This window comes from Eptesicus fuscus, chromosome 3 (assembly GCF_027574615.1).
Source record: "Eptesicus fuscus isolate TK198812 chromosome 3, DD_ASM_mEF_20220401, whole genome shotgun sequence".
Lineage (NCBI taxonomy): Eukaryota > Metazoa > Chordata > Mammalia > Chiroptera > Vespertilionidae > Eptesicus > Eptesicus fuscus.
In genome coordinates this window covers 29,584,146-29,603,561 of record NC_072475.1, presented here as the reverse complement: position 1 = coordinate 29,603,561, position 19,416 = coordinate 29,584,146, and the positions used below count along the sequence as shown (strand labels likewise).

The window sequence follows — 19,416 nt, the reverse complement described above, 5'->3', positions numbered from 1 at the left end:
GTTTGCTTTGTGAAAATTACCCTAAAAGTGCACACACCTTTTATGTGTTATAGTTATTTTCAAATCAATAGGCTTCATGAAGTGATGACCTAAGCTTGTTATTGCAATTAGCTTTTATAACAAATCAGTCGATTTCTCTTTAGGTACCAGGTTTAATGTAATTCTCTATAGGTTAAGGTAAGATACAGCATTGATCAACATGCCCAAAATACCATTAGAAAATGTACTTAAATAATGTTCTGGGTCTTTATGAACTCATTTTGGGATTATAGAATTATATATGAAGTACACTAACAATAGATATATTCTGAAAGATTAGATAATGCTAACAGAATAACTTCTATACATGGTTTTAAATTCTAGAATTTTCCTTAAAATGCTGTATACATGGTTTCATTCTAAGACTAGAGCAACTCTGTCTATTTCTAGTCACTAGGAAACAAACTGAGAACTTCAAAACAAAAATCTTGATCTTCATGAATTTCCTGAGACACAATCAAGTTCCTACTTACACTATTCATTATTGGTGGTGGAGAAAAAGAAAGAAGGAATGTGGAAATGTGTTAGACTACCTACTGGAGAAAGGATCAGTGAGCATTCCTTGGGAGCCAGTGACTTCCTTACTTACATGGCCACTGTACAAAAAGGAAGAAACAATCACAGCTATAAAGCAATAGAATATTGAACTTCAGGCTCTGAGGATCTAGGTTCCACCACTTATGTGAGATACCATATTATTCCCTTCACATTTGCAAGCCTCTTCTTATTCATTCAAAAGAGGGTATGATGATACATCACAGAAATGTTGATAAGTATAGCAATGATAATACCTATGAAATGCCTTGTAAATTTTGAAACTCAATATAAATGCATTCTCAGGGACTAAATATAAATGCTTTATTTTTTCTTTTGTATTTCCACTAAATGACTTTCACAAAAGATTGAACAGAAATTCATCTAACAAAGGGAATTGTGGAAAAAAGTTACATTTTGATAGGAAACACTTACATTACACAATAACTACTTTAAATAAGTGAAACCAGAGACATTATTATATTATAGCACATTCTTTTAATGCAGCCTATATTTCTAGAGATATATTTATTTTTAAGAATTTTTCAAAAGGGAACAAAAATATTATAACTAAAGTTATGCTGACTTTAAGCATATGTCAGAGCCCACTAAATGTGCAATAAATCAGTGAAATTAAATAACAATTTTAAAATTATCTCCTTTTTGCAACTGTGCTATCTGCTAATAATTGGGATATTTAAAAAATGTTTTGGGGGTATTTATAAAGCTTCTTTTAACTAAAAATTTTAATTTAAACTAATACTTATAATACTTATTTGTTTAAATTGAATATAGTAATATGGTCAAAACTATGGTGTTTGGACTCTATGTGAATATTGGATCTTTTTCATAGTTGGGTAATTCACTTATCCTCTCTATTCTTAAGTTTATCATCTGTAAAATAAAGGTAGTAGCCAATAGTAACTTGCCCTTCAAATTCTTGTGAAAATTAAATTATTGCATGTAAAATGAATAGAACCATTTAGTCATATAATAATGGTGATCTATTATTTCTATTACCATTATTTCTTAAATGTTAGTTGACAGGCCAGCAGAGGACATTTGGCTCAGGCGAACTAGAAAGTCCTGAACAAGAAAGTGGCCCCAGCCTCATTTCATGGAACAGCCAACCGTCACCCTATCCAGCACAACAGGAGGCAGCCGCATGGAGAGCGAGACAGCAGGCTAACAATAACAGTGGCCACTTACAGCCCACAGCCTCAAGGGCCAGCACTAATCGGTCTGAAGGACAATGAACTCCATCTAATCAGACTAGAACACTTACATCCCCCAGCCTCCTCCCCTCGTATCGTATCTTTGTGCATAAACTCTAACCCCAGGGACAGTGGAAACTGAGTCCTAACTGTCCCCAGTTGTGGCTCCATCCCCATTCCCTCTAATAAAGTCCTCTCTTGGTTGCTGTGGCCACCTATATCCTTGAACAACTCCAACCTTATATTAGTTACAAATTAAATTTGTTCTCTTTCAATTTTTCCCCCTTTTTGTCCAATTCATAGCAAGCTAACCATCCAAGCACAATTTCTATAATATTCTTACTGAGTAGCTTAAAAAAATGCTCTACTGTGTGATATGTAGAAGGTTTCAAGTTTGTAGAAGACTCAGTCATACTGAATTATCAGCTCTTGTCCATGAAGGCATCAGGTCACAGACAAGTTTACAACACAACTAGCAGAAACCGATTTCTTTTGGTCTTTATTTCCTTCAAGTTGTCAATAAGGAAAATTAGTTGTGATTACTAATTATAATTAGCAATTATATATTGATTTACATAATTCACATTTGCATCATATTCTTACATTCAGAATTACATTTGAACATCACAAAGCAGGTCGGCATAGTAGACCTTATTATTAATAATGGTAGAATTGAACTTTCTGAATTGAAATAGGGTTGAGAAAAGTCTATCTCAGAAGAGTATTAAGAAATCACAAGAGCCTTTGTAGCCTGAAGTAAAATGACACATCCTACACCTTTTATCTGGATTCTCAAATCCTCTTTTTTAATGAATTACTACAGGACTTTTGTAGGAACATGCCAGTGCTAACAGTATTTGTTTTACACATAACATAGATATAGCCTGCAACATGTAAAGAACCTACATTTTAAAAGCAGCTATTCATTTTTTTATGAAGTACAGGCCCTTTTATGATCTAGGAAATGTCCTGGTCTAAGTAAGACAAGTGCTGATAAATTCTGAAATGCAAATTCAACTGTTGGTCTATATCCTATATAATAAAAGCCCAGCGACCGAATGGCAGAATGACCAGAACGACCAGTCAACCAGTCGCTATGACATGCTCTGACCACCAGTGGGCAGATGCTCAACGCAGGAGCTGCCCCCTGGTGGTCAATTAACTCCCACAGTGGGAGCGCTGCTCAGCTGACTGGGATGAGCGGCTCTCTCACAGTGGTAGCAGCCACTCAGAGGGCGGGTTCACAGTCATTTGGCTGACCAGGATGAGCTGTGCTCCCACAGCGGGCCGATACCCACAGGCCATGCCCCCCAGTAGTGCATGAATCCCGTGCACTGGGCCTCTGGTTTCAAAATAAGAAAACTGAGATTCTAAGAGTTGTATTTATTCTTTTTTAAAATAACTTTACTGAGATATTTTTGACATATAAAATTGTGCATACTTAAATCATACAACTTGATGTTATACATGTATACATTATGTAAAGATCACCACAATAAAGGTAAATATGTTATCCAGTACCTCATAGTTACCACTGTGTGTGTGTGTGTGTGTGTGTGTGTGTGTGTGTGTGTATTGAGAGATTTAATATATAAGGCACACTTACAACTCAACCAGCAGAAAACCAAAATAACAATTTAAAAATGGGCAAAGGATCTAAATAGACATTTCTCATAAGAAGACACACAAATGTTCAACATGAAAAACTGCTTAACATCACAAATCAGATAGGAAATGCAAATCAAAACCACAATGAGATATCATTTCAAACATTTTAGAATGGCAATTATCAAAAAGTCAATATAATAGGTACTGGTGAGGATGTGGAGAGAACTGAACCCTTTTAGGAGGAATGGAAATTGGTACAGTCATTACAGAAAACAATATGAAGGTCCTACAAAAATTAAAAGTAGAAGTAGAACTAACATATGATCCAGAAATCCCACTTTTGGGTATATTTCCAAAGAGAATTCAATCTGGATCTCAAAGAGATAACTGTACTCCCATGTTCATTACAGTTTATTCACAATATGCAACACTCAGAAGCAGCCCAAATGTTCATTCATGGACAGATGGTTTAAAAAATGTGGTATATATAATATACACACTAGAATATTATTCAACCTTAAAAAAGAAGGAAATTCTGCCATTTGCAACAACATGCATGAACATGTAGGGCATTATTCTAAGTGAAATAAGCCAGACAAATACTGCATAATCTTATTTTTATGTGGAATCTTAAATAATAAAACTCATAGAAGTAGAATGGTGTTTGATTGCCAGAACAAAGGAGTTCTGGTCAAAGAGTACAATGTTTTGATTAAGTTAAACAGATTCTGAAGATCATTTGTACAACATGGTGATGATAGCAATACTGTATTGTATATCCATTCCTTTACTTAGTACATATTTATTGAATGCTTTCTTTACAGTGCCCAGAGAATGCAGGGATTGAACCCATTCTTTATCAATTTTTTTAAAGACAAGCCCTTGTTCTCATGGTAAGTAAGCTTACTAGCTAGTGTGGGAGACACAATTCAACAAGTTGCTATAAATTAATTAAAAGCAAGATTAAAATTCAAGCTCACTGAAATCCAAGCTTTCTGGGTTCCAACATAGTATCAGTCTTCCACATTCAAGCTGCGTATTCAGAAGCTATTGCCTTGTTAAAAATTTCACTGTTTTTCCTGATCTAAATGGCCAAGTCATTTTAATAGGGTTGGGAGTCATTACTCAGATGGTGCAACATATATCTACTCAATCATTGGACAGTCAGCTTTTACAATTATGACAATGTTTATGATCCCATTAAACATTCTCTTATTCTTTCTTCATTTAATTTCCAACCACAAAAGAAACAGCACACTATGCAAAAACATTTCCTGCCCCTCAGAATATTGATTTGAAGGAGAGGAGAGATTTTTGCAATACCATCAGGTGACCTGAAGGCTTTACTTAAACCCAAAGGAATGTCCATGAATCTTCTCAAGCTTTGTTTGCTGGTATAGGAGTAAGAGTGGGTTCAAATTCTGGCCCTATTACTGCCCAGCTGTGTGACTGGGTTGCTTTTTAACAAATAACTCCCAAAATCTTGTCTGGTAGCTTAAAAACAATTATTTTGTCATCTCACAGTTACAGTGGATCAGGAATTTGAGACAAGCTTAGCTAGGAAGTTCTGGCTCCAGATGTCATGCAGTTGCAGTCAGATAGTGTGGCTGGGCTAGAAGGGCCAAAGAGGATTGTAGTTGCCGGGGGCTGGCCAGGTACACCTCTATTCCTCCCTTTCTCTCTCCCCTCTCTCTTTCTCTCCTGGTAATCTGTGATCTCAAGCTTCACCAGGTGGCCTCTCATTCCTACTTACCATGGGCTTTCTCAAAGCCTAATGTCCTCAGTCCAGTGGGACTGGCAGCTGGCCGCTCAGGTTTCCAGCCCAAGTGATCAAAGTGACTATTGTAGCTTTTTTTTTTACCTAGCCTTGGAAGTCACTCAGTGTTATTTCTGACACATTCTGTTGGTTTTCATGCCTGTTCCAACCCCATCCACATTAAAACAGAGGAGGTAGACTTCCCCTCTTAACGTGGGAAGGGCCATGTAGGAATGTCAGATCTCAGAAACAACAGACGAAGAAGATCTAATTAGCTATGATGAACATTGATTATAGAGCATGGATAACAATGATTACAAAAGAAAAAAAATGAGGTGATGCATCAGTCCATCTTGGGAATATAAAATATACCATAGTGACCTTGGTCAAGTCAGCCAACTTTTCTGTGCCTCAGTTTCCTTACATATAAAATGGGTATAATACATGGCACTTCATAGGGTTCTTGAGGTTTAAAGGACTTAAAACCATTTAAGTGCTTACAACAGTTCTTAGCACAGAGAACATCATTCCATAAATTTTATTTTTTAATTGAATTGAACTGAAATTTTATTAATATCTTCACGTTTTAGCACAAATATCTCTTCTGTGGAGCCTTTCCTATTATTCTCACTGATTTTTTATTCTCTTTTCATGGTTAGCCTGGCTTTGCAGTTCCCTCTTTTCTAATGCACCCTTTCAGATTTTTAATAACTACTAGAGGCCCGATGCACGAAATTCATGCAAGGGGCTCAGCCCCTGTGGCCTCTGCCTCAGCCCTGCCTGCCATGAAGGCCACCTCGGCCCTTGCAGCCCCAGCTTCATTCAGAAGGTTGTCTGGAAGAATGTCCAATCTAATCAGCATATTATGCTTTTATTATTATAGATATGTTCATGGGCCCAGATCCTCCATGTACTATGAACTTCTCAGGAGCAGGAGACAAAATGGTTGCTCATTAACACAGGTTTGTTTATTAGAGAGTAGCTTAGTCCAAACTACAGGCACAAAAGCAGCAATGAAAATGTAGACAAAGGAAGATGTTGAAAACAAGGTAGGGACAACTTAGGTTTACTCTTCTTTCAAAGCTTGAAAGGTTACAATTGCCTTAATAAGGGGTTGCAGCATATGGTGGGATATCCAGGTGAGAAAACAGAGCCTTAGGTTGAAAGCTTTGGCCTCAAATTAACTTCTAGAAAGTAGATTAAATTTGTTGTAACAGACTACCTGAAATTTGACTAGCTTTTCTACTATTGTAATTTAGAATTTACAGTGTCCATAATTAAAAGCAGTTGCTGAAAAAAAACTGCATTTGAGAATAAACTTAAGCCTTGAAACTGCAAATGATATAAATCTGTAGCATTCTATTCCTTTTAGAAGTCAATATTAATGTCAGCCCAATAAAGCAAAAATATCTGTCCTCAGGTATCATATTGAAATCTATACCATCTTTAGGAAAAAGAATGACTGCCAGCTCCTTTACCAACAGCAATGTACCTGTACATTCACAGGAAAATCCTACAAAATCATAAGCAGCACTTTGTCTCCTGAACCAAGAAGAGATCTAAATTCAATAATAAAAGAAAATCATAGTACGTTAAAATTTCAAAAAGCCATTTGAGAATAAGACAGCCCTGGAATTTTCTCATTTTTTCCCTCCAGAGCCCAGAGATGTTTAAAAATGAATTTTGCAGTTGAACTCTAGGAATGTCAGATCTCAGAAACAACAGACGAAGAAGCTCTAATTAGCTATGATGAACGTTGATTATAGAGCACGGATAACAATGATTACAAAAGAAAAAAACGAGGTGATGCGTCAGTCCCACATATCGAGTGTGGTTGTGTAATTAGAGAAATTTAATCACAGCAGGCAAATGCGATGCATTTGTACTTGGACTATTTTGTGGATTTGCAGGCAGAACTGTCCTCAGAAAATACAAAAGGAATAAAAGCATTCCCATTGTATATGCTTTATCTCTAAACAATTTAATTCATGAAGGTCTTTCTTTCTTGCCCTATTTCTACCCACTTTCTACATCCCACAGAACATCCATTTCTTTTTAAGCAAAATACTCAGTACCATTACCTTATTAAGGTGATATTTTCAGGACAGCCCTAGCACAGTAGGATTAATAGAAGATACACATATGCTCAGAAGGGAAAACAGGCCCCGTTTTATTGGAAATATTTTATGATATGGCCCCTCATTTCCTCATTTGAGCCTTGGAAGGGAACAGAATATAACAGTTGCACCCAAGATGAAGCCATGAGAGATTCTCTTAGCTTCTCTGACATCAGATAGAGCTTTGTGGGTTCATGAATAAATCCCAAAATATAAGAAGCCATTTGGTCGGCTGAACTCCCACATAGATTCAGTAACCTGTTAAGAAGTCATAGGATTTATCTTGAACAAATCTGTCTTGCAGCTTGCTGTCTTTTGATTTTCTGATTAAGTGATGGATGAGAAGAAGAGGTCACCCAGGCAGTACAGAACCAAAAAAAAAAAAAAAAGAAAAAAAGAATAAAACAAACTCACAGAAAACGTGGCTAGCCCACATTACTCCCAGCAAGAGACTTAAGCTTTGCACTGATTACTCATAAAGCCTTTTCCTCAAGCAAATCTTTTCTTTTTCTTTTTTTGCTAATGTTGTTCTATAATTAGGAATTTCTACTGGAATTAGGAGCAAACATGAAAAAGCTGCTCTTGCAATATATTTGTAAAAGGTATCAGAGTTGAGTTATCATGGGTAAAGTTGAATTAAACTATATAATTTATCATTATGACAGTGTATCTGTATTTTCCCTGGTAACTCTACTTAAGTATAATAAAATAAAGAAATAGTATGAATCATTAGATTACACACAGAGACACAAACACATACATCTTATACATTCATACTTATATCATTTCTTTAACATTTATATATAACTAGAGGCCCTGGTACACAGATTAGTGCACATTAAAAGGAAATTATTTAGAAGGTGGCTGGTGGGGCAGGACTGGGTGAGATGTGCCAGACATGCCCTGGAGCTAACCTCCCTGGCTGGCCTCACCTGGGGCAGTGCTGGGGCTAGAAGGGCAGCTGTGGAGTGAGCAGGGTCCCTCCAGCAGGTGGGGTCCCTAGGCCTGGCCTTCGGGGATTGGGCTGAAACTGGCAGTCCAACATCCCCCAAGGGGTCCTGGAGTGTGAGAGGGCACTCTGCAAAGTTGCTGTCGCTCGACAGCCCTTGCATTGAGCGTCTGCCCCCTGGTGGTCAGTGTGCATCATACCTACTGGCTTAGCCTTTTATATATGTAGATAACTTTTCTAGATTCTGGATACAATACAAATATATTCACCCATATGATAATCTTGCTTAAAATATTCACGAATCCATCATCCTGTGATTTAAACTGTAGGAAAATTTCTCTTTGATGGAGAATAAATTTTAGTGCAAACATTTTGTAAAAATGGAGAGAAAGCATACCCCTTTTCACATACATCTACTGAAGACCTCTCTATCAAAATGGATTTCCCAATTCCTTTTTGTGAGATATTCATCAAAGTAATTAGATGTCATACTTCCTTCCCCCAACACACGCATAAAATGCATCTGGGAGTTCAAATGGCTATTGGGACAAGGGAATTATCCTAATATATGAGTGAAGCAGCAGTGGCTGCAAATGACCTAATTACACTGGGTAAGTGGAGGCAGAGCTAAGATTGTTGACAAAAAGAAAGCAAGCTTGAGTGTCAGATCTTCTGCTATGTTAAAAAAAAAGCTATACATTTCTTTTTTTAAAATGTTTTTATTGATTTTAGACAGAGAGACAAAGGGAGAGGGAGAGAGAGAAAGAAAAACATCGATGTGAGAAACAATGATCTGTTGCTACCTGTTCGCACTCCCACCAGGGCCAAACCTGCACCCTGGACCTGTGTCTTGACCAGGAATTGAACAACTGACCCTTTGGTACCTGGGATGACATTCACCCAACAGACCTACACTTGCTGGGATGAGAAGCTATAAATTTCATATGAAACATCTGTCTTTGAATGTTGGCACAATGTATGTGTACCAAGCACAGCATTCTGTCAGCTGATTTGACCCTCCAGCTGCCAGTTTGCAAACTCTGTGCTGTGGCTGCTGAAAGCACTATGGAGTGGAGGCTGAACCCCAGTGACAGGCTGTGGCCAGAGGATGACAGAGCTGAACCAGACAGATTAGAACCCTACCCTCAATGGCCTCAAGGAAAACCTGCCTGGGATGTGGGGCACTTCAACCTAGATTAAGCCAAATCAATACCTTGAAGATCACTGGATGGCCAAACAGTAGAGAGAGATTGCAGTGGAAAGGGAGTTACGGAGAGGGAGGCGGCCATAAAAGCTGGTGGATATAGGAGACACTGGTCAGCTGAGGGGCCCAAAGAAAACTGGTTCACTAAAGACAAATCAGATATCAAGTATTTTTCACAGAGGGAGAAACAATCATATCCCAGGAATAGTACTAAGAATGAATATACTCTGACAATGCTCATGCCAGAGTAAAAAATCTTTAAACCATCTGTGTTGGCTTCTTAAAATCAAAGGTTCCAGGATGGGCCCCAGGAATGACCTGCTGGAACCTAAGGCTTGGCGAAAAATGTAATTGTTGTAGCCAACGTCTATTTTGTTAGCTGATAAACAAACACGGGGAAAATCATTTTTGTAATTTAAGAGTTGACATAAGTTACTGTGCGGTTACATGGCAATTGAAATGTGTAGGAGTCTGCCAAAACCGGTTTGGCTCAGTGGATAGAGCGTCGGCCTGCGGACTCAAGGGTCCCAGGTTCGATTCCGGTCAAGGGCATGTACCTTGGTTGCGGGCACATCCCCGGTATGGGGTGTGCAGGAGGCAGCTGATCGATGTTTCTCTCTCATCGATGTTTCTAGCTCTCTATCCCGCTCCCTTCCTCTCTGTAAAAAATCAATAAAATATAGAAAGAAATGTGTAGTAGTCTTCTCTAGTATTCTGCAACTACCCACTTTACTTGTGTCCCCTGGATGTTTAAATATGAGAATAAAAATTAAAATCCTCAGCTTCATCTTAATGTCTTTCATCATTCTCACCTTTGGCTGTAAGAAAATGGCATACATGAGAGAGAAATGGCACAAAACCTTCCACGCCACCTGTTGAGCCAACCCGCTAAATGTGAAGAACATCCTTTCAGTAACTTGAGAGCTTGTCATGATCCAAAGTGTCACTGCCTTGACAATCAGAGAGGGCTGAAGAGGACTGCTTGACGGGAAGGAATGCTCCAAAGCAGGTTGAGCGTGAGGTCACCAGGAGGATGGATCGGCAGTTACTGTATTTGATTTAGAAGACAAGCTCCAGCAAAAATAACACTGCAGCTATCTCCAAGGTAAGAGAAAATGAGACTCTGTTTTTTGAAGAAAAAAATCAGCTATTTAGAGAGTAAAAAAGTGAGTACTTGGATTAGGAAGCAAGGTCAAGCTAATAAAAGCAGTAAGTAGAATTTGTCACTCTGCCTAAAAAATAGATTTCAAACTAAATAAAGGCTAAATTCTAGTGCTGCCTTACAAAGCCTGAACTATAAAGGAAGAAAGAAAAATAATCGGATTCCCCATGGCTCTTGTCTAGCTAGCTTTCATTTTCTCCCACAGTTCCATATAATGTGGTTTTAAAAATAAATGGTATTTAAAGCACTGTTTGCATAAGGATTCACATTTTCTTTGCCATAATCCTGGCAGGCTGGGATGATCTAGATATTCCAAAGGGGAAGCTGAAGCTCAGTGACATTGGGTTACATGCCCACGGTCACCTAGCTGGGCAAGTAGAAAAGCCAAAATGCAAGTCCAGTGGGAGGTGTCATTTGCAAGTATCTTCTTCCATCCAGTTGCTTGCCTTTGTGTTTTGTTAACGGTTTCTTTGGTTGCGCAGCTTTTTAGTTGGCATAGGTGGGAGGTGGTAAAGGATAAAGGGGGTCAAATATAAGGAAATTTGACTTTGGGTTATAAACACAATACAATATACAGATGATATATTATAGAATCGTATGCTTAAAACCTATATAATTTTGTTAACTAATGTCATCCCAATAAATTTAATTTAAAATAATGCAACCTCCTTAATCACCAAATGAAATCCAATAGGTCTTCAGTCACGTAGTATAATGACAGTTTAAACACAGCCATTGTGAATCTCACTCATTCATAGGTTAGGAATCAGAGCTGATTCCACAGCATATAACACATAATACATAACACATAACGCATAACACACACACACACACACACACACACACACACACACATTCTTTCAATGTTATCCCAACCGCTTATTATGTGATTTAGACTGTTAACTTCAGCGGGAAGGCCGGGGAGAGTTGGGGGTGTTGGTGGTAAGAGATCAACCAAAGGACTTGTATGCATGCATATAAGAATAACCAATGGACACAGACACTAGGGGGGTGAGGGCATGTGCCGGGGGGTAGGGGTTGGGTGGGGGGAGGTCAATGGGGGAAAAAGGAGACATATGTACTACTCTTTGTAATACTTTAAACATTAAAAAAAGAATTTTTATTGGTTTGTATTTATTTATTTTTAAACATATATATATATATGAGAGAATCATTGATTGGCTGCCTCCTGCACACCCCACACTGGGGATGGAGCCCACAACCCCAGCATGTGGTCTGACCAGGAATCAAACCATGACCTCCTGATTCATAGGTCAACACTCAACCACAGTGCCACACCGGCCAGGACTTTTATTGGTTTTTAGAGAGAGAGGAAGGGAGAGGGAGAGAGAAACATCCATTGACTGCCTCCTGCATACTCCATACAGGGGATTGAGCCCAAAACCCATGCATGTATTGACAGAAATTGAACTGGCAACCTTTCAGTTCATGGGACAATGTCCAACCAACTGAGCCACACCAGCCAGTGTGTTTTTCTAATATCCATCCAATCCTGTCTGAGTACTCTGATCTTGTTATATTGAGTAATTGTCCGCGACTCAGTCTAAGGCACCTAATGCAGCATTATTCACTGGTACTGTTATTGCAGGGCATGGCTATAATAGACTGTTAAGAAATTTGGTGTCTGGCTCACACAAAAGTATAGGGCAGAGGCAAAAATTATAGCAAAACAAAAAGGAAAACAAATTCTCAAAAATGAGGAAAAGAAAATGTTGTACTGCCACAGCAATAGGACTGGAGAAAAGTTGAGGTAGAGATGAGAGTTTAAGACCAGAGCTGAAGACAAGAAAAAAATCAAAGCTGGAATGTTCAAATTTAAAAGAAACCAGTGAATTTCAGAGAAAGGGAGAAAAACTTACATATAATAAGAATTAATTTCCATTTACTGTATTCATATATCTCTGAAGGAGCACCAGGGAGAAGCAGCAATTTGACAAATGTTATCATTTGTTTAAACTTCAGTTATTATTTGTGATAGATACTTGTTCGTGAAATATTCTATTTTCCATAGCTAGAAAAGATTGAAAAAATAAACTCTCTAAGCTGTTTATGAACTAATTTCTATTTTGACTTGTAAAATAGAGAATTTAAATAAGAGTAAAGGCCTGCAATAAAAGGGAAAATAGACACTGTGCTTAATTCGTTTTCTTTAAAGACCAGACTCTCAAAAGAATTATCAACTAGAATTTTGCTTATCTTAGTTCCAAATATAAAGGATCTTTAATAAAAGGAACAAAACCTAGAATACACACACACACACACACACACACACACACACACACACACACACACCACTAGTGTAGCCAGCTAAAGACTGGAGAACAGACTTGTGTTTCTGAAGCTTGGGGAGTGAGAAGTGCCTCTCACCTTTCACCTGCAGCCTCATCTCCCATATGACAGAGCTGCTATTATTCACGATCCACTGTCTGGCTCCTGAAAACTAAAATCCAAGTGGTTACTGCTGGTCATTGAAAAGTTATTTTGGGTGTGAAGGAAGGGAGCTAGATTGAGATTATATGTACAGTTCCTTATAACTGCTGGTCATCTGTATGTCTTTGAAACTAGCGTTTAAAGCATTTACATTGCAAAGAAACTCTTGATATAAAAATCAGCTACTGGTCTGTAGACAAATTAGTTCACTTTTGTATGCACACTTCCAGTATCTTTACCTTCAGTTTCCTTCCACTCACTCACCCCAATTTCCAACGGCTGCTCAAGCTATGCATTTCCTTTTTGTTGGGGAAAGCTTTGGCCATACAACTTAACTCACGAAAATACGAATGAACGTTCTATTTTCCCTTCATGCTTTTCTTCCAGTTTCTTTGTGCAACAAAGAACTGGTTCCCACCTGCCTTTAGAAAGGGAAAACAAAGGACTTCACAGTTTACCTCTGTTATCGCCCTTGTGAAACATACGTCACTTGGGAAAGTGGACTCATTCACAAACTTTATCATCAGGAAATAGAAATATATGTTGAATCCAAAAATATAAAATATACCTACACATTTAATAGTGAACTCCCCAGGTTTAGGGGATACTTGGTTGAGGAATTGACTTTTTAGAATCTCTATTCTCAGTAATTTTTACTCCTCCTCAAAGCCACCAATTTCCTTGATGACACACGCGCTCATTGTATGTTACCCTTTCTATTGTAGTGAACTGCTCATGGCCTTGAAAAAGTTTGAAATAGCTGTTGCTCGTGTGACTCAGTTGGTTGGGTGTCATCCCATGCACCTAAAGGTTGCTGGTTCAATTCCCAGTCAGGGCACATGCTGCCTCCTACACATGTGGCTGAATCCCCAGTAGGGGGTGTGTAGGAGGCAGCAAATGAATGTTCCACTCTCACATCAATGTTTTTTTTTTTTCTCTCTCCCTCACTCTCTCCCTTCCTCTCTCTCTAAAAATAAAAACAAAAACAAAACTTATAAATAATATTGCTTCTTCCTCTGGCTATTTGTTCTTTGATTTTTCATTTTCTGCCTTAGCTCTCATTCCTTCTACCCATTACATCTCTTTATATCCTCAGAAATTTTCTCTTCAAATTCTCTTTATACTGGCAGCTGTGCCCATAATTTTCTGAAAAATAGGTTCTTAAAGGCACCAAGAGTCCCCTTATTGTGAGCCCAATGGCCTTTTCTCCACTGTAATTTGCCTTGAGCCATACACACCAAGTAAAGAAAAGGACGTTTCTGAGGTGATGCCAGGTTCTCCATAGGATACAAACGCTGTCTCTTTGTCTCCATCCTTTCAATCTGTCATGCCCATTTTACTCTTGGTTTCCAGACTAATTGTCCTTAAAAGACATTTGCATATTATCATTATCTTGCTCCAATACTGTCAATAGCTCCACCTCTAATACTGCACCAGACCTACTAATCTCCTCTGCTTGCCTCACTCGGCCCTCCAGCAGTTTGTGCACAGAAGTTATTTGCTGAGAACCAAATTCAAGCAAGATCGACCTGGCAGCTTTTATGCTGCAGCCATTCCCTGTGAAGAATGAGAATAGGTAGAATATAAGAAGGGAAGTAAGATTCCTTATTTGCTTTCAGTTGTAATCACATTTAATCTCAAATTCCAGGTTATAACACATTAGGACGTTAGTTCTTATAAAAGAAAATAAATTGCTTAGAGGGAAAAAAAGTCTTGTGATAGCAGAGGGATTCATAATCTCATAGTGATGAAGTGATTTATTATAGTTTTCCCTAATCGCCTTATTTTTAGGAATGCATTGATGGCTAGGAGTGATCAGATGCAAAGCTCCAAAGCACTTATACATAAGTCTATGGTTATCACATATAACACAGGGAAATGGTTACTGTTATGAATTCAATTTATTTGTTAATATTTCATTAGTTTCATGTTAATACTTCTTTCTTGAAGCCTAACCCACAGAGAATTTCATTACCACTACCATTCAGGTGTCAAATCTCTTTCTAAAGCAAAACAAAGGAAAATATTTCATAAAAGTGGGACTTTAGTTTTGTAGACAAAAGAAACTGGGGGGGAAAAAGATTAAATCTTCATCAGTTTAACACAAAGCAAATGCATAGGGAGATAACATTATTCACCATTTAAATAGCCTAATTAGTCTTGGGAGTTTTGTGTGTGTTTTTTAATTTGTCCAAGGCAAAAATTTTCTATACCCAGTAATAATAATGCTAAATTTATAAATAGTAGATTTAAGTAAACCCTCCATTGAAAGAAATAAATCTTTCTGTGTTGAGGAAGCTCTATTAAGGTACCATCTGAACAATCTATCGATTTTAAAAATGATAAATATAGGGGAAAATATCTGTCATGTTTTATGGTGAATATATCCATCCAAATGTTCAAGAGCTCTCTGATTTATTCTCAAATAACAACCTTGACTTTTTAAACATTGTTTATGATGGTCATGAGAACATACACAGAGCTTCAATACAAGCTCTCTGCTAGAAGATTTCCTTTTGAGAGTAAGACATTCTTAAAGCATCATTTACTTTCACAAACAGCATATGCTCACCATGTGGCACCATTCTTGTTAACACCAAAATAGCAATTTGAGCTTAACAGCTTGGGAGCTCTGTTTATAATAAAAATAGTATGTGATATCAAGTCCTCAGAGTCTCAGATGTCAAAGGTGATCATGAACATAAATGCAAATTCTCTAAATCGGCTCTGCTGGGAAAATGATTCTTACCAAGGCCAAAGAATCCAGTAGAAATATAAATGTTTGATTTCCAGCTTCTAATAAGCCCAGGAATTGTCTTTCCAATTTCACTGCATCACCTTCATCTGGTTCTAATGTATACACATGTCTAGTGAATTAGTTCCCCTTGGGGGAAATTTTTGTTGTCTCAAGAGCGTGAGGTTTTTCAATGAAGTGCCAATGATCTGATACAAATTGTTGAAAGTTTTAAATTACACTGTTCTCTTCCTTTTATATGAACCGACTGTTTACTTTTTGAGCACCTTCAAACCTTCTAGCATTGCAGGATAATGTTTAAAACATGGCATTATTAAGAAAGTTTAAGATTACAGCTGTAAAAACAGAACTATGTCATTATAATCAGTAAGAAAGTCCCTTAACTGGGATTTCAGAATAAAAAAGGAGCCCATGCAGAGAACTGGCAGGGTAAGAACCAAAGAGAGAAAGAAAGGGGGGAGGAATCTATCAAGCAAAGAGAGGGGGTGTTTCCATTCTTGACAGCCCATTTGAAAAATTAAAAGTAGTTCGGTATTTGAGTACAAGACTTCTTTTATGGGAGAGGGAGGTGTAGCTCCTTACTGCATTGGCTTGCATAATCACTTTATATATTACATCTATTAAAGCACTTATCCTTTTCTATTTTAAGTGATTATTTACCTACCTGTTTTTCCTACAGACTGAGTTCTTCAAGTGGCAGACCCATGTTGTATGTTTCCTACAAACTAGGACCTAATACATTGCAGATATTCAATATTTATGGCTACATAGATAAAAAGATACTAAAATCAATATAGAAAACAACCTTTTGGGTCAGACTAAGATTCTGAGGTAGAACAATATTTGGGGAAAATATTATTCTCTATTAGCATTGTATTAATGAAAAGAAATGTCCAATAGACATTAACATGTGACGGTAAAGATGGCCACAAAGAATAAGCAAATTATGCAACATTCATTTGGGGAAAACTCATCTCTCAGGATAGGCTGTAGTCCAATAGTGTGTGTGTGGTTTTTTTTTTCTTTCTGGCATTGCAGGAATAGAGAAGGGAGACAGAGAGTAGTATAATATTCATGTGATTTGATTTTGGAGAATTGTATCCTGATAAGTGTGGATAATGTGACATTCAAAAGTCCTTCTGAAAGAGTAGTTCATAAAAATCCAAATTGGGTGAGAGAGAAGAGATTCCAAAAAAGGGCTCTAAGGACTGATGGATTGGAGAAAGTAGTATCCTATTTCAGCTGGGTCCCAGGCACTCACTGCCTCTAAAGACAAGCATTTCCTGTCATGTCTTGTTAGACTGCTTAGCCCTCTTAGTAACTATAAGGAATCATCCTCTCTCTGATCAAGGTCTATAAGCAATATCTTCTTCCATCTCTTTCATCCTGAGAAATACCCCCCCTTTAGTCCATTCCCACAAAAATGGTTTATTTCCACTTCCACACCAACCTTTCACTTCTCTACTCACTAGACTCTACCTTCCAGCTCCATCACTCTGCAGATACCGCTCTCACTACAGTCACCAATGGCCTCCTAATTGCCTAATCTATGGACACTTATTGCCCTGATTGTACTGCAAGTTGCATTTGATATTGTTGATCTCTCCTTCAAGCATTGTACAAAAGAGCTGACTGTAATAGGCTAGTTATGAGGATAAATTTAAGTTAAGTACTTAGCACAGCTTTTTGCACGTAGCATGGACTCTAACAATGTTTGCAGGTGTCCCTCACCCAGTGTTCCCATCACACACTCTTGCTGGGTAAACTTATCAGTCTTTTAATTTCAACAACTATTGTGTTATGACTCTCACATCTATATGTCTAGTCCAATGCCCTACTGAATCTTTACATGTATATATATATAATTTCCTGAGGAAGATCTCCATCTCAATTGGCAATATGCCCTGCTGTGATAAAATCATCCCCAGTTGAGAACTGATGTCATTCCTGGGGTGATTGTAAAAGTCCTAAAAGTGAGCACAATATCTTATTTCTTCTTATGTCCCTCAGACATAGCACAGAGCCTCTCACACACTGAAGCTACAAATGCAACTGTACAGTTATCAATTTAGAAGGTATCACCTTAAAGGGAGATCATATTTATACCCCCAACCCACATAGTCCCTGTACAGACTGGTGCGTTTAATTCTGATTTCTTTTAAAAGGAAGCATCTGGAACAATTCAATACTGAGAAAAATACATGTTAAGTGGATGGTGACTGAAATTTTCAGATAACAGCATATTGTTAAATTTAGAAATCAGATGAAACTTTACTTCAGAAAAGATATGAATAATACTCTATTAAAACAATGATTTGCTGATTATTTTTAAGATAACCCAAGAAAACGGGAACTTTTAAACATTTCATAGCAGCCTAAGTCTAAGACTTGAAGAAAATAATAAAGTACTGGGCTGCTGTATCTGAAGCCATTACATCTATGGCTCCATGTCAATATATAATGGTAAATGTGCCACAGAAACAAATTTGTCATGAAATTTTCACAGCAATAAATATCACAGTCTGGTGGCAGTAGATGGCGTTATGGATCACACCCTCACAAGTCTTAGGCCTAGTTTCAGGAATGTGACATGTGTAAAGCACATTAGCTGAGACCTTCAAATCTTTTCATGCTTCACAAACCAGACCAGATTGGTTGAATTGCATAATATAGTTGCTAAAGCACAATAAGTTGTCCCCTTAAACCAAACCCTGGCTGATTATGGAAGACAGATTAGCTGAAAAGGATCTTCAAACCAATGTGATACAATGGGGATGAGAATCAATCTTTTATTTTTAATGAATTTAATTTTTTAAAATATATTTTTATTTATTTCGGCGAGAAAGGGATAGGGAGAGAGAGAGAGAAACATCAGTGATGAGAGAGAATCATTGATCAGCTGCCTCCTGCATGCCCCCTAATGAGGACCTAGCCCACAACTCAGGCATGTGCCCTTGACTGGGAATCGAACTGTGATCTCCTGGTTCATAGGTGAATACTCAACCACTGAGCCATACCAGCTGGGCAGGATCAATCTTAAAATCATTTTGATCTAAAAATTATAATTTTCTCCACTGCTTGAAGGCATGAAACTATTTAAATTGAATATAATTTACTAAGAATATCAGAAATTATCAGCTAAAGTATTAGAACCTTTAGGATGCAAAAGTGGGATATATTTGGCCTCTAACTTAAAAGTTTTATAATTGTGGTTCTTATTTTACATCTCTCTTGTGCTTCCTTCTCTTGCCTCATCCTTCTTCAATAGCAACCCCCTCCAAAAAATAAGCAGAAACCTTCATAGTCTTGCCTTCTTCCTTTTATAAACTTCCTTCTTCTTTTGACTTCTTAAAAAAATGTATATATTCTAGACAATAGGTCATATGCCTCAGGGGAATCCTAAAAGTGTAAATAATAGCTTTGCCTTAAAGGAATCAATAATCTATTATTAGAAAACACAAGTGCTCAATGATCATAAAATCAAGTAGAATATGAAAGCACCATAAAATGGGGAAAATTAGTGCCATGGAGGTTTCATAGTAAAGTGAAATCACATCTGATAGGAAGACCAGGATTTTTAAAGAGAGAGGTATCATAGATGAGGTGATATATTACAAGTAGAAATTG

General features: G+C 37.6%; 1 protein-coding gene across 1 annotated transcript in view; it reads right to left on the bottom strand.

Moving 5' to 3' along the window:
* The window catches only part of LOC103286797 (EGF-like and EMI domain-containing protein 1), a 146,802-nt gene extending 144,838 nt beyond the window's left edge, over positions 1 to 1,964 (bottom strand). The window contains exon 1 of the mRNA XM_054712956.1: positions 1,859 to 1,964. Within this exon, the coding sequence (XP_054568931.1) occupies positions 1,859 to 1,964 (106 nt within the window). The remainder of the gene's footprint in view (positions 1 to 1,858) is intronic.
* Positions 1,965 to 19,416: the final 17,452 nt, after the last annotated feature.